The sequence below is a fragment of the Echinops telfairi genome, unplaced genomic scaffold, assembly GCF_000313985.2.
Source record: "Echinops telfairi isolate 266 unplaced genomic scaffold, ASM31398v2 ScPeMD7_70;HRSCAF=299, whole genome shotgun sequence".
Taxonomy (NCBI): domain Eukaryota; kingdom Metazoa; phylum Chordata; class Mammalia; order Afrosoricida; family Tenrecidae; genus Echinops; species Echinops telfairi.
Genome location: NW_022103968.1, coordinates 31,621,976 through 31,634,468, shown reverse-complemented (window position 1 = coordinate 31,634,468; position 12,493 = coordinate 31,621,976). Strand labels below are relative to the sequence as shown.

The 12,493-nt window shown below is 49.8% G+C and overlaps 1 protein-coding gene across 1 annotated transcript in view; it reads right to left on the bottom strand.

Annotated features, from left to right (window-relative positions):
- Positions 1-12,493, bottom strand: part of SLIT1 (slit guidance ligand 1) — a 212,069-nt gene that overhangs the window by 164,489 nt on the left and 35,087 nt on the right. Inside the window, exon 4 of the mRNA XM_013004184.2 lies at positions 9,502-9,573. Coding sequence (XP_012859638.1) covers positions 9,502-9,573 — 72 coding nt within the window. The remainder of the gene's footprint in view (positions 1-9,501; positions 9,574-12,493) is intronic.

Below are 12,493 nucleotides of genomic sequence, written 5' to 3'. Positions count from 1 at the left end.
AGGGCATAGATGGGCGGTATATATAAATGGATGGGGGTAGGTGTCGGATGAGTGTGTAGATGGGCGGGATATTAAAAATATAGTATTATATATCCAGGTTTGTCAAACCAGGGTTCAAATTTGGCTCAGCCCCTTGGGCATGTCACAAGCTCTCTGAGCTTCTGTCTCCTAACGTGTGAAACGGGAGAAACAAACAGTTGTTCTGAGGACAGAATGAGATCCTATCAGCATGTCATTCAGCGGGGACCCAGTATCCAGTAACCATCGGCCATTGCTGTCAACACTGCAATTCCTGAGACCTTTCCTGGAGGCTCCGGGAAAAGGTGTGGAGAGGCTCCAACCTCCCACCCACCCACCCAAGCTTTAGATAAAGTGGGTTAAGTGTTCCAAAGCTAACCACAAGGTCAGGGGTTTAAACCTGTCCTCCACTCCTTAGGACCAAGAAGAGGCCCTCTGGTTCTCTCAGGATTCACAGATCCCCTGAGGAGCAGTTCCATTCAGCGATAGGATGGATTTGACTGTGCTTTGGTTTGAGTTAGACAAGGAAGGGGTGGGGGCTCGCCTCGAAGGAGGCCCCCTGAGGGGGACAGTGCTAAGCAAGAACTCCAGCTCACCCCAGGGTGGGGGTGGGGGGCATCACAGGGAAGCAGAGAATGCACAGGTAACTCCAGGAAATAAGGAATATTTCCAGGGGCAACCTTACCTACTGGCTTCATGTTGGCGCAACCAATGACCAAGAGTACAAATCAGATTCTCCTCGTCTACCTCCTGAGCCTGGGCAATGAGCACTGCAGTCAAGCCCAGCCTGCTGCCTGCGGGCTCTCCCGCTGGCTGGCACGCCCAGCCTGCTCCCACAGCCTCCTCTGGCTGCCTCCCCTGGTGCACCCCCATGGGGGGGCGGAACCTGTTGGTGAAAAGTCCCTGGCAGATTGGGCATTAATGTTAACAGGCTGAACCACCACAGTGGGTGAGGAGCTGGCGCCGACAAGGGGCAAAGCTTGAGGGACTGTGGTGCAACCTCTGGGAGGCAGGAGACTGCACTAAGTACCTAGTATGCAGCACAATGTGGACACCTGCCACGGGAGACGTCCACGCCTCGCTGGCCCTCAGAACAACGCCTTGAGGCAGGCTTAGCTACTTCAGCTTACAGAGAACACGCCGGGCTCCCAGGAGTTCGGGGAGGTGGCCCCACATCACACAGGCAGCACGCATATGAGCTGAGACGACAGAGACTTCCCATTCCTTCTAAACGCTGGAGGCCTCCCACCCAAAACAGTAGCTGCCGAGACCAGGCTTACCGGTCGGACTTCGCCTGGTGAAATCTTGGAGTCCCGGGCCCGGAGTCAACCTTCAGGCCTAGAACTCCACCTTCGTGGCTCAGCTCTTAGCCCAAACAAGAGGCAAGCCTATCAGTTGAGCGAGGCACCGAGGATGTCTGCGCGCAGAACAGTCAACCACAGGAGACCAGAGGGGCAGCACTAGCCCATGGGAAACACAGGGAGGAATGCTGTGATGATGTGGGGACACGTAGCAGGTCACAATGCAAAACGTGTCTGGATGGTTGCACAGAAAAGCAACTTGCTCCCTCCGGTCCCAACCAGTCCTTTAAACCGTGAACTGAGAGGTGCGTCTTGTAGGACAGCTGGGAAACAGACCAGTAAAACGGCCCCCAGAGACCAACTCGATGGGTGCTGGTGGTCCTGAGCTACACTTTGGTCAGTGTAGTGGGGATCAGAATATCATCAATGCAATTTATTTTTTCTCCTAACTCTAACCCTAACCCTTAACATGTGTGTTAACACTAACCCTAACCCTAAGCGCAACCCTTACCCTATCTTTAACCCTATCCCTAACTCTAAACCTAACCTTGGCCCTACCATCAATACAATTGTGCACCCTTGCCTTTGATGTTACAATTATTCACCTGCATGACTTTACATCTTTCCTAAAGGTTTTATACATGCACTTCTACTAAGTACATAACACCATGCATCACCTAGCCATTCTCCGCTCGCTGGCCCTGGAGTGATGACCAGCTTCCCAATGTGCTGGACAACATTGCGATGGATAGTTGTGTGCTCATGTTTTATTCTTTCCTGAGCAGGGCATCTCCAAGTCATAGTCCCAGCCCATTTTCAGGTACTTGAAGGACCCTCCAGGGCCTGGTGTCTGATGCTTCCTCTCACCAAACCTCTCCGTGGCCCAAGACCTCTCTCTCCTCTCACAGGTCCCTCCCCGACACAGGTTCCACGGGTGGAAAGAAATAGGAAGACGAACCCACCGCCCAAGGAAATAAAGAATCGCCAAGTAGAAGATTTCCCCTTCTGGGAACTGCGCAGACAAAAGACAACTGATCCGTGGACCATGCCACCTGACAGGTTTGTGCCCCGCCCTTACTCGGCACAGCGGTCTCTCCCAGACCTGTCTGCAAGCTGATTTAGCAGAACTGCCACTGCCTGCAAGGCCATCCGTGGCTCCAGATGAAGGATGAGTAATGGACCCCTCCAAAGGGGCGGGAAGGTCAACGGGAGAGGGACCGGAAATGCAGGACCGGAAATGACACCTCCAGCTTTTGAAGAGGGGGGTGTCCCACAGTCAGACTGCACCATGTGATCCCCACAAGTCCCTCCCCCAACCCACTGGCATAGAGGGAATCCCCTGGCCCGAGATGAGTCGATCTGACTCTACCTCCCAGAAATCTGAATTGGGAACACTGAGTCTGCTCTTCAAGGTCACAGGAAGCGGGAGGGGGGTCAGCACGGTGGCAGACCAAAGTAGAAGAGAGTTGTTGGCTGAGCAGCACTGGACGCTGGTCTGCCGAGGAGGAAGGACAATGGGGGTGGCGACCCAGAAAGAACTCCAGACGGCCCCGACATCTCCCGCCCAGTTCCTGTGAGGACCAGCTGTACCTCACTTCCTGTCTCAGGGAGCCCCGGGGCTGGTTGTTTGTGTCTTTACCACACCTGCCTCCACCTGTACCATCACCAGCTGCAGGCCTTCTGTTCCTGGAGCCCCGAGTGTTTGAGAATGTCTGCCCGCTCCTCAGCCAGACGCATGGGGGTGCGGTCCTTCACAGAGGGCTTTGAATGCCAGATGGTCAGGTCAGTGGAAGGTGGGTGAGGTGAGCAAAGAATAGTCACAGACAAATCTTTAAACTCTCATTCCTATATGCTTCTCTACAATCATCTCCCAGGTGAAAAGTCTGTGTGTCCAGGCATCCGGGACAACCAACCAGGTCAACAGAAACGTTCACGAAACCATTGTTCCCCTTTTCAAGACAGCCTGGACGGCGCCAGGGCACACTGGCTGCTGAGGCGAACTCGGGTCCTGGGCCGACCTTAGACGGTACCAGAGCGCATCCCAAAGAGCCCCGGCTCCAACACCTGCCTTACAGATGACGAACATTAAGCAAGGGGCTAAAGAAAAGACCACCAGGGTCCTGGATGAGAACTGCCTCTTGCCAGGAAATGGGACCGGATGGGAGAAGGGACAGGGAACAAGTGCTGGCTCCCGAGCCTGGAAATACTCCCCCAGAGACACCAAGCTTCCCACTGGGAAGCCCCTCGGTGGACTCCAGTGGCCCTCCCTGAGCCAGCCCCAAGACCATGTGATGAGAACCCCAGGAGCCCGTGCCGAGAGTCAGAGTCCCTCAGACCCCTAAAAGTCCTCCGATGACTTCTCCGCTCTTCAAATAGACGTACTTGTGCCAACCATTGACTACATGTCCAGCAATTTTATATCCGCCACAGCACAGAGCGCTGGTCTAGGGGTCCAGCGCTGGACTGGTCCTATACCAACTCTGTGGAAGGCATTTCGTCTTTCCAACCTCGGCTACCACCACTCCGCCCGAGTCCCCGGCAGTCACCCCCAGCAGTGCTGAAGGAGACTGGGTGCCCGAGAAGAGCCAGTGAAGCACCGGCCGCTGCAGGATCTCCAGGCAGCCTCGTCCCAGCCCAGCAAGGCCGAGCCAAGCAAAGGAGGCTCCCTGTGGAATTCCCTCCGCCCACTGACCAGGGACGGGAGCTGCCCTGCCCTCAGACAGAGTGCCCCGACGGGCGATTCCCAGAGCCGGGGTTTGGTGACAAGTTCCCAGTCTGCCATTCCTAACTTGTTCTAGTTTTTATTCTTTTTGATGTTCTTGTGGATGAGGTTTTCGGTGCTTTATTATTTGTTTTTGGTGTTTGGCTTTGGGGTATGATTCCTTTTTTTTTTTTTAAGATCATTTTACTGGGGGTTCTTACAGCTCTTATAACAATCTGTACATTGATTGTATCAAGCATCTTTGTACATATGTTGCCATCATCATTTTCTAAACATTTACTTTCTACTTGAGCCCTTGGTATCAGCTCCTCTTTTTTCCCTTCCCTCTCCCCCACTCCCCCCTGTGACCCCTTGATAAATTATTATTATTATTATTATTATTTTCATATCTTACACCAGCCACTATCTCCCTTCACCCATATTTCTGTTGTTCGTCCATTGGGGGGGTGCATTAAGCATCGATCATTGCGATCAGTTTCCCCCCCTCCCCCCCTCCCCTCCTCCCCGATCTTCCCCCCCCTCCTGGTATCACTACTCCCATTTCTGTTCCTGAGTATGATTTTCTTTATATGAATTCCAGGATAGGAAAATCCATCGAGAGTAACTAGATTAGCAGTTTCTTAAGGTGATAGCAGGGTAGGTTGGGAGCTCATAATAATGGATACAAGAATGAAGAAAGTGTTCTATCATCGATTGTAGTGATGACTACACCAATCTTTTTACTCTATTTAAATGATTGAATTATATGGCATTTAAATTACATGTCAATAAGACTGATAAAAGACAGTCTACACTGGTATGAGCTCATTAACATAAAAAAGAAAACCCTGCTTCCAAGTGCGATCTCATCCACAGATATTGGGGTTAGAACTCACCCCTATGTAACGTGGAATCACAGAGGACACAGATCAGAACATAACCAACACATGGAAGATAGGAACCTCTCCCACCACAGGGAAACAATCCCCAGTGTTGGAGGACTCGCCAGGGAAGAGCACCCACTGCTTCTTGAAGGTGGAGTGGAAATGGGATCTAGAGAAGGCAGGAAGAGGGCTGCTACACTGTGGGAATTGTGATAAAGGCCATGCACAAACTGCTGCATGGAAAACTAATTTTCTTTGTAAACTTTCACCCAAATCATCATAAAAAGTTTGAGAAAAAAAGGAAGAAGAAACTCTAAGAGTTCAACCATCCAAAGTTAAACAATGAGGCTGAGCATGACAGTGGGACAATAGTAAAAGGAAATAGAGTAAAAGTAAAAGGAAATAGAGGAAGGAACTAGGAAGCAAAGGGCATTTATAGAGGTCTAAATACAGGCATGCGCATTTGTAAATATATTTATATATGATGATGGGGAAATAGATCTATGTGCATATACTTATAGGTTTAATATTAAGGTAGCAGATGGACATTGGGTCTCTACTCAAGTACTCCCTCAATGCAAGAACACTTTGTTCTATTAACCCGGCATTCCATGATGCTCACTTTCCCCACACGATCACTGAAGACAAAGTGGGTGCATAAGCAAATGTGGTGAAGAAAGCTGGTGTTGGCCGGCTATCAAAAGATATAGCGTCTGGGAAAACGGGTGCATAAGTAAATGTGGTGAAGAAAGCTGATGGTGCCCAGCTATCAAAAGATATAGCATCTGGGGTCTTAAAGGCTTGAAGGTAAACAAGCGGCCATCTAGCTCAGAAGCAACAAAGCCCACATGGAAGAAGCACACTACCCTGTGCGATCACCAGAGGTGTCGAAGGGATCAGGTATCAGGCATCATCAGAACAAAAAATCATATCATTGTGAATGAGGGGGGCAGTGTGGAGTGGAGACCCAAAGCCCATTTGTAGGCCACTGGACATCCTCTTACAGAAGGGTCTCTGGGAGGAGACGAGCCAGTCAGGGTGCAGTATAGCACCAATGAAACATACAACTTTCCTCTAGTTCTCTAATGCTTCCTTCCCCGCACTATTGTGATCCCAGTTCTACCTTACAAATCCAGCTAGACCAGACCATGCACACTGGTACAGATAAGAGCTGGAAACACAGGGAATCCAGGACAGATAAACCTCTCAGGACCAGTAATGAGAGTAGAAATACCAGGAGGATAAGGGAAAGGTGGGGGGAGAAAGGAGGAACTAATCACAATGATCTACATACAACCCCCTCCCAGGGGGGCGGACAACAGAAAAGTGGGTGAAGGGAGACATCTGGCAGGGTAAGACATGAAAAAAATTTTTTATAAATTATCAAGGGTTTGTGAGGGAGGGTGGGGGTGGGAGGGGGAAATGAGTTGCTGATACCAAGGGCTCAAATAGAAAGAAAATGTTTTGAAAACAATGATGGCAAGAAATGTACAAGTGTGCTTGACACAATGGATGGATGGATGGATGGATGGATGGATGGATGGATGGATGGATGGATGGTGATAAGAGTTGTACGAGCCCCCAATAAAATGATTTTTTTTTTAAAGTTAAACAATGAAAAATCCCAGCACTGCCTGACTAGCTTCCATCCACTAGGAATTGGAAATCTCCATACACAGGCCAAGAAAGCAACTGCCCTGCGGTGGCCACATCCTATCCCTGCTCCCAAGGGGGCCCAGGTGGAAGGTGATGGACTCACATGTCAGAGGCAACACCTCCTGCAGAGCTGCCCTAACCTTTCAGCCCCAAGAGCTGATGGTAAAAATGTCACCACCAGCCCCGCCCTGAGCCCCACCCCCACCCCCAAAAAAGATTGGCCATAAGTGATCTAGATTCACACAGGGGGTCTTAGACATTTTCAAGTAAACCAGAGAACGTCAGAGCTTGATGGCAACCATCTGACCTCCTGAGTCCTGTAGGGAAAATATTTGGGGGGAGAGGGGGAGCGACCATGTATTTGACTGGCTCAGGGGAGAGGGGATCCTGATAATGCCAGCTGATGGCAAACGCTTGGAGGGCCTTTGAAGGCTTTAGAGAAAAGGAAAGTCGCAGAATGAGACCAAGAGAAAATATGCCCAGGTTGATTTTTTTCCCCCCTGAGACCCAGAGCTGTGATCATCCTTGGAAGAGTCAGCTGAGAGAGAAAGAGGGCAGGGGACAGAAAACAGACTCTCATGCGGCCATGTCAGGACAAGCCCACTGCCTGCAGGTGACAGAGTAGCAGGGGCCAGGAGTTAAACAGGCTTTTAAATTATCATGTCTTCTAGGAAGGACCTTGTGCCTCCAGCAACCCAGGACAGAAAACTCGAGCACTAACTCAATAGGCCAAATGGTCAATGAAGGGGCCAGGAGGAAAAGGCCCAGCCAATGACCAGGCCAAGGACTCCCTCGAAGGGTCCCTGTGGAATGGCCTCCAGTCCAGGAGGAAGAAGAAACAGAAATGGTCAGAGGGTCCATTTGAGCAGACTCCAAATTAAGAGTTCCTTTGTGAAGACACATATTTTGAAGGCGGGACACACATCAAATTCTGGAAATAGCTGGACACCACTAGGCTCAGCAAGAAGCTGGGGGGTGATGGCAGAAGTGGGAAGAATGAGCTGTGGCCAATCAAAGGAGAGGGAATCTCAGGCTGGGCTCTAGGAGCCGAGTCCTTCCCCCACCAGCCCCAGTGCTCAGGTGGCCACCTTGCCTCACCCAGGCTTGCCTGTGCTGATTAACCCCACTCTCTCCACCTAGGTGCTATCGAATGAGTTCCTCCAGAGAAGAACGGAGGCCCATCACTCCCTGGGCTCCTTAGACACCCAGGAAGTCATGAGGGACAGCTAAGGAGACTCAAAACGCCTTCCACTCAGATACCGGAGCTATAGCAAAGTGTGGCGAAGAAACCAGCTGGTGCCCAACTCTCAATAAAAAAAGCATCTGAGATCTTAAAGGCTTGTCTTAAAACAAGCAGCCATCTAAATGAGGCATCAACGAAGTCCACATGGAGGAAGCACACCAGGCTGGGTGATCCTGGGATGATAAATAATAAAATCCAAATCCCAAGGAGGGAACAGGATCCCAGCTTAAATTCTGAACACTCTGTTTGCAGACGGCTGTGGATGGCAGTGGAAGCCAAAGTCCATGTGCAGGGTCCTGCATGGATTAAGCCTGTGATGAGTCCCCTCTGACCATAGTCCGCGGATGGGAAGACCCTCGCGATGAGACAGAGCCCACTGTCAAGGCGAAGACGGCAGATGTCATGAGGTTAAAATGAAACACCTCATCATTTGACCTCCCTTTGACCCATTTTAAAGTTGTTTCCGCTTTTAATAATTTCTGCTTTCTGTTGAAGTTTTTCTGTTTTGTTTTGTTGGGGGGATTGTTTGTTTGGGAGGGTTTTTTTTGGGGGGGTGCTTCCTGTTTGTATTTTGTATGATTTTCTGTATACTCAATCCAGGAGAGGTAAATCTATAGAGGCAGCAGCTGGATTAATAATTACCTGAGGCAAGACAGGGTAGTTGGGGGGAAAGGGGAAACTACAACAAGAACAAGAAGTGTTCTAAAATTGATTGTGGGGATGATAATACAACTCTTCTTACTATGACTGAGCAAGTACAGTGTATGGTGATAAGTGAAGTACATGCCAATTAAACTATGTAGTAAAAATACAAATAATAAAAAATTTAAACTCAAAACTCAGGAACCTGGCAGCCCTTCCAGTGCCTGACAAGAATATATGGTTGGTCGAGGCAGTAGAAGGAAGAGAGCGAAGAAAACACATGTTTTGGGAAATCAGACCTCACTGTTCAGATGAATTTTCCAGTAAGCAGATCTGACCAATAACGGAAGTGGTTGCCTGGGAAGACGGTGGAATTCCCCATACTGGAATTGGTCAAGCAAAGACCATACCTTAAGGACCTACAGGAGAACTTCCCTAGACAATCTGTAAGGGTCTGATCATCTCTATAAAGTCCCATCCTATCCTATCTGAGATTCCAAAACATGAAATCTAGGGTGGGACCCTTACAGACACATTTGGAAATTTTGGAAGCATCAGAATTCCCTTTAGGATTCAAAGAAATACATTTTGGGAAAGTAAGAGAGGACTTCACACTGGTTATTAAGCTTCATTGCCCTCCGTGGTAGAAAAGGGCAACCGTAGGAAGGGCTTAGTTGAATGGATAAATATTCCAACCGAGATAGGTTGGTCACCGAGGGCAGTAAGAGGTGGCCCGTGGGAATGGCCCTCCCAGTAAAAGCTGGCAGCCCCCAGATGCCCATCTGTGCCCTGAGCATCTTTGAACCAGCTGTCCCAGGCAGCACATGGAATAGATAAACTGCACACAGGGCTGACTTCTTGCAAGTGTTGACTACAAAGCCCCGGCCCATACAGCACCACCCTTCCTACACGAAGAGACCTGGCCTTCGACACCCGAACAATTTCTGCCAGGTGGGGAGCACGCTGGTCCAGCCCCCACTGACCAAATGCTGCCCCTCCCCCAGGGCGAGGGAGGAGGGCCCTGAAAGAACTTTCGGGCCGCGGCGCATCACTCACAGTCTCGACAGAGCCTGGTTGTTCTGGAACAGCAACTCTGGCAGCGTGTGCAGTTGGTTCCGGTTGAGTCGTCTGCAAGAGACCCGAAAGAAGAGTTAGAAGTCACCTGGACACTCAGGCCATCGCAAGGACTTTTCCAAGGGCACTGGAGGCCGTGAGAAAGCCCAGGTTCAGAACCCTACGGGATCACTGTCGGACCTCAGGGAAATGGTTTCCGTGGGGCCCAAGACTCTTCACCTATGAAGTGGGCATCCGCTGTCAGCACGCAGGGTGGGTCAGAACAGAGTATCAGCAAAAGCCCCCAGCCCCCAGGGCCTGCTGGGAAGTGCTTGTTCCCTGGACAACTCCACTTTCTGCCTGTAAGACCCTTTGTAGTTTATAATGCGCCGATGCGAACCTGACTTCCATGTGTGACTGATACCTGATGGCACTTGAAAAGAGAAGTGTGCTCTAAAGAGAGCGTTGGCTGCACAGTTCTGGTTCTTAATTTCTTTCATACACATTTGGCTCGGAGGCTGAGCGATAGTTTCAATTTCTTATTGTTAGCTCTGGGACTTTTATAAAGAAGAAAGTAGCTCTGTTGAGTTTATGAAAATGCTTGCTTACTTTAAAAAAATAAGAGGAGACAAATGCTTCCAAGAAAGTAATCGAAAGTATTTGCAGCCTGAGTTTTCCCACTCGACAGTTTGTGAACATCGTTGTAAGCCAGTCAGCAGAGAACTAACTACCCCTTCCCCACTTTTGTAGCAAGATCTTATTGGACCAAGCTACTTTTCAGAGTGAGCTGGTTTTTACACAAGGTGAGGACAATGGCTTCTTTTTACAATGAATGACTCTGGGTTCCTTGAGCAGGTCTGATTTGCTTATAAAGATTCCACATTTACACTTTATATCCATTTCCACACCATTTCATCCTTTCCCACGGAGTTGGCCATGCAACCGCGGTTCCCATATAGTCCCGTCACTGTCCATGAAGATTGGTACAAGCGCACATAAGCTTGACAATCAGAAGTCACAGAAAGTAGGGTCAATGGCTAATTCTGAAGAGGACACCAGAATCCATCTTGGACACAGGTCTCATCTTTTAAAAATACAAGTTCAGCCTCACATTTTCCCATGTGTTCCTGTACCCATAAAACGGGCATAAAATAGAGGTTGTTGCTATGTGCGCGCGAGCGTAACGGAGGGAAACACTGCCCGGTCCGCGTCCTCCTCACGAATAGGACCTTCGAACCCATTGTTGCAGTTGCTTTGTCCATCCATCGCTGTCCACTGGCCAAGCCTGATGTCCTTTCCCAGCAACGGTCTCTCTTGACAACATGTCCAGGAGACAAAGGTTCGCCGTCCTCGCCTCTAAGGAGCACCCTGACGGTACCATCCCCGTGACAGATTGGCTTGTCCTCTCCGGCAGCCGTGAAACTTTCAATCATTTAACAACACCGTAATGCAAATGCCTCCGTTCTCCCTGTTCGTCCTTATTCATCGCCCAGCCTTTAACTGCATATCAGGCATGGCTGGTCTGTGGTGACAGCCTAGGAGGTCCCCCTTCATCCAGCTTTGGTGAGAAAGACCAGTGTCACTACACGGGAGACTGCCGTGCTCCGGCGTGGGGACAGACAATTAGATCAGCAATTTGAAGAGCCCAGCTGAAGAAGTGTGATCTAGGGAAACACATCCTTTGCCTTGAGAAAAAGAGACCACCATTGTAACCCTGAAAGCAACCGGAGGAGACATCGGATCACTGCAAGTCCCTTAACCTCCAGCCCATAAATTAATCCTGCATTTACATGGCCTGGCAAAAACCGGTTTTCGCTTTGTTTGGTTTTCCCCCCAAGACTGCTCTCATTTTTCAGGTTTCAATTTCTGATAAACATTTAGGAGGAAAGGGGAATTGATACCTATTTCAAAGTTACAGGCAAACCACCACCACAGGACACTAAGAGAGGAGCCAGCAGGGTTAGGAATATGCAGGCATCCAGAACAGGTTAGAGAAGCCCTGGTGGCGTAGTGGCTTAGACGCGGGGCTGCTAACCACAAGGTCAGCAGTTCAAAACCACCAGCCGCTCTCCTTGGGAGAAAGATGGGGCTTCCTGATCCTGCACAGATTTAGTCTCCGCCTCGCTGTGAGTTGGGATTGAGTGGATAGCGGTGGGGTGGGTTTGGTGATGCCAAGCCAGGGTCATAACAACAATAATGGCTACCAGGCATTTCATCACAGCAACCATGGTCAGTGCTTTGTGGGCATACCCCTCGCCATGAAAGCGTGGGTTTCTTTCGCTTCCACTCTGACAAGGATGCCTTACACACCTGCTCATACCACTCCCTGCAGGAGCAACCCCACCAAACGTGTCCCCGCCACCATCATCCCTCCACGTTGCTTGGTGCTCAAGGTAAGTTTGCTGACTTTGTTGAGCTGTGTCTCTTGGTAAATGAGGAAACTGGGAAGCCAAGAGTGAGGACCAGCACACTGACCCATCATGGCCATTTCAGGGCCAGCAGGACCCCAGTCTTCTCATTCAGCATCAGTGTTGTGCCTGTTCCTGTTTATGACAGGAGTAATTTATCATCATAATCAGATGGCTTAATTCACCGTTATGTCAACGCAGGAGATGATCGCGTGAAAAGAAAGAGCATCTCTTTGAAAACCCAGGTAGACTGGAAAGCTGCTGATTAAAGAGCTGTAGAATTTAGGCAAGGGGGAGAAGTGGGTCTCCCCCAGGACTGTTCCAAGGGCTGTTTAAAAACCTCCCTCCTCTTTAAAGGCACTGAAAGCAAACATCGAAACCAAGGTGAGCATGTGTGGGTTCGGAACCGCCCAGCAGTGTTTTGCACATAAAAGAAAGGTTTCGGGGAGCAGATAGGGAGGGGTAAGAAAGGCACATACATGTGTTTTAACTTGACTACACTGCCTGAGGCATGCATTGGCTTTTCTCGCTCCTCACTGTAACCCAATTTAATGAGTCACCGATCCGCCACTGGTGCCTGGCAAGTT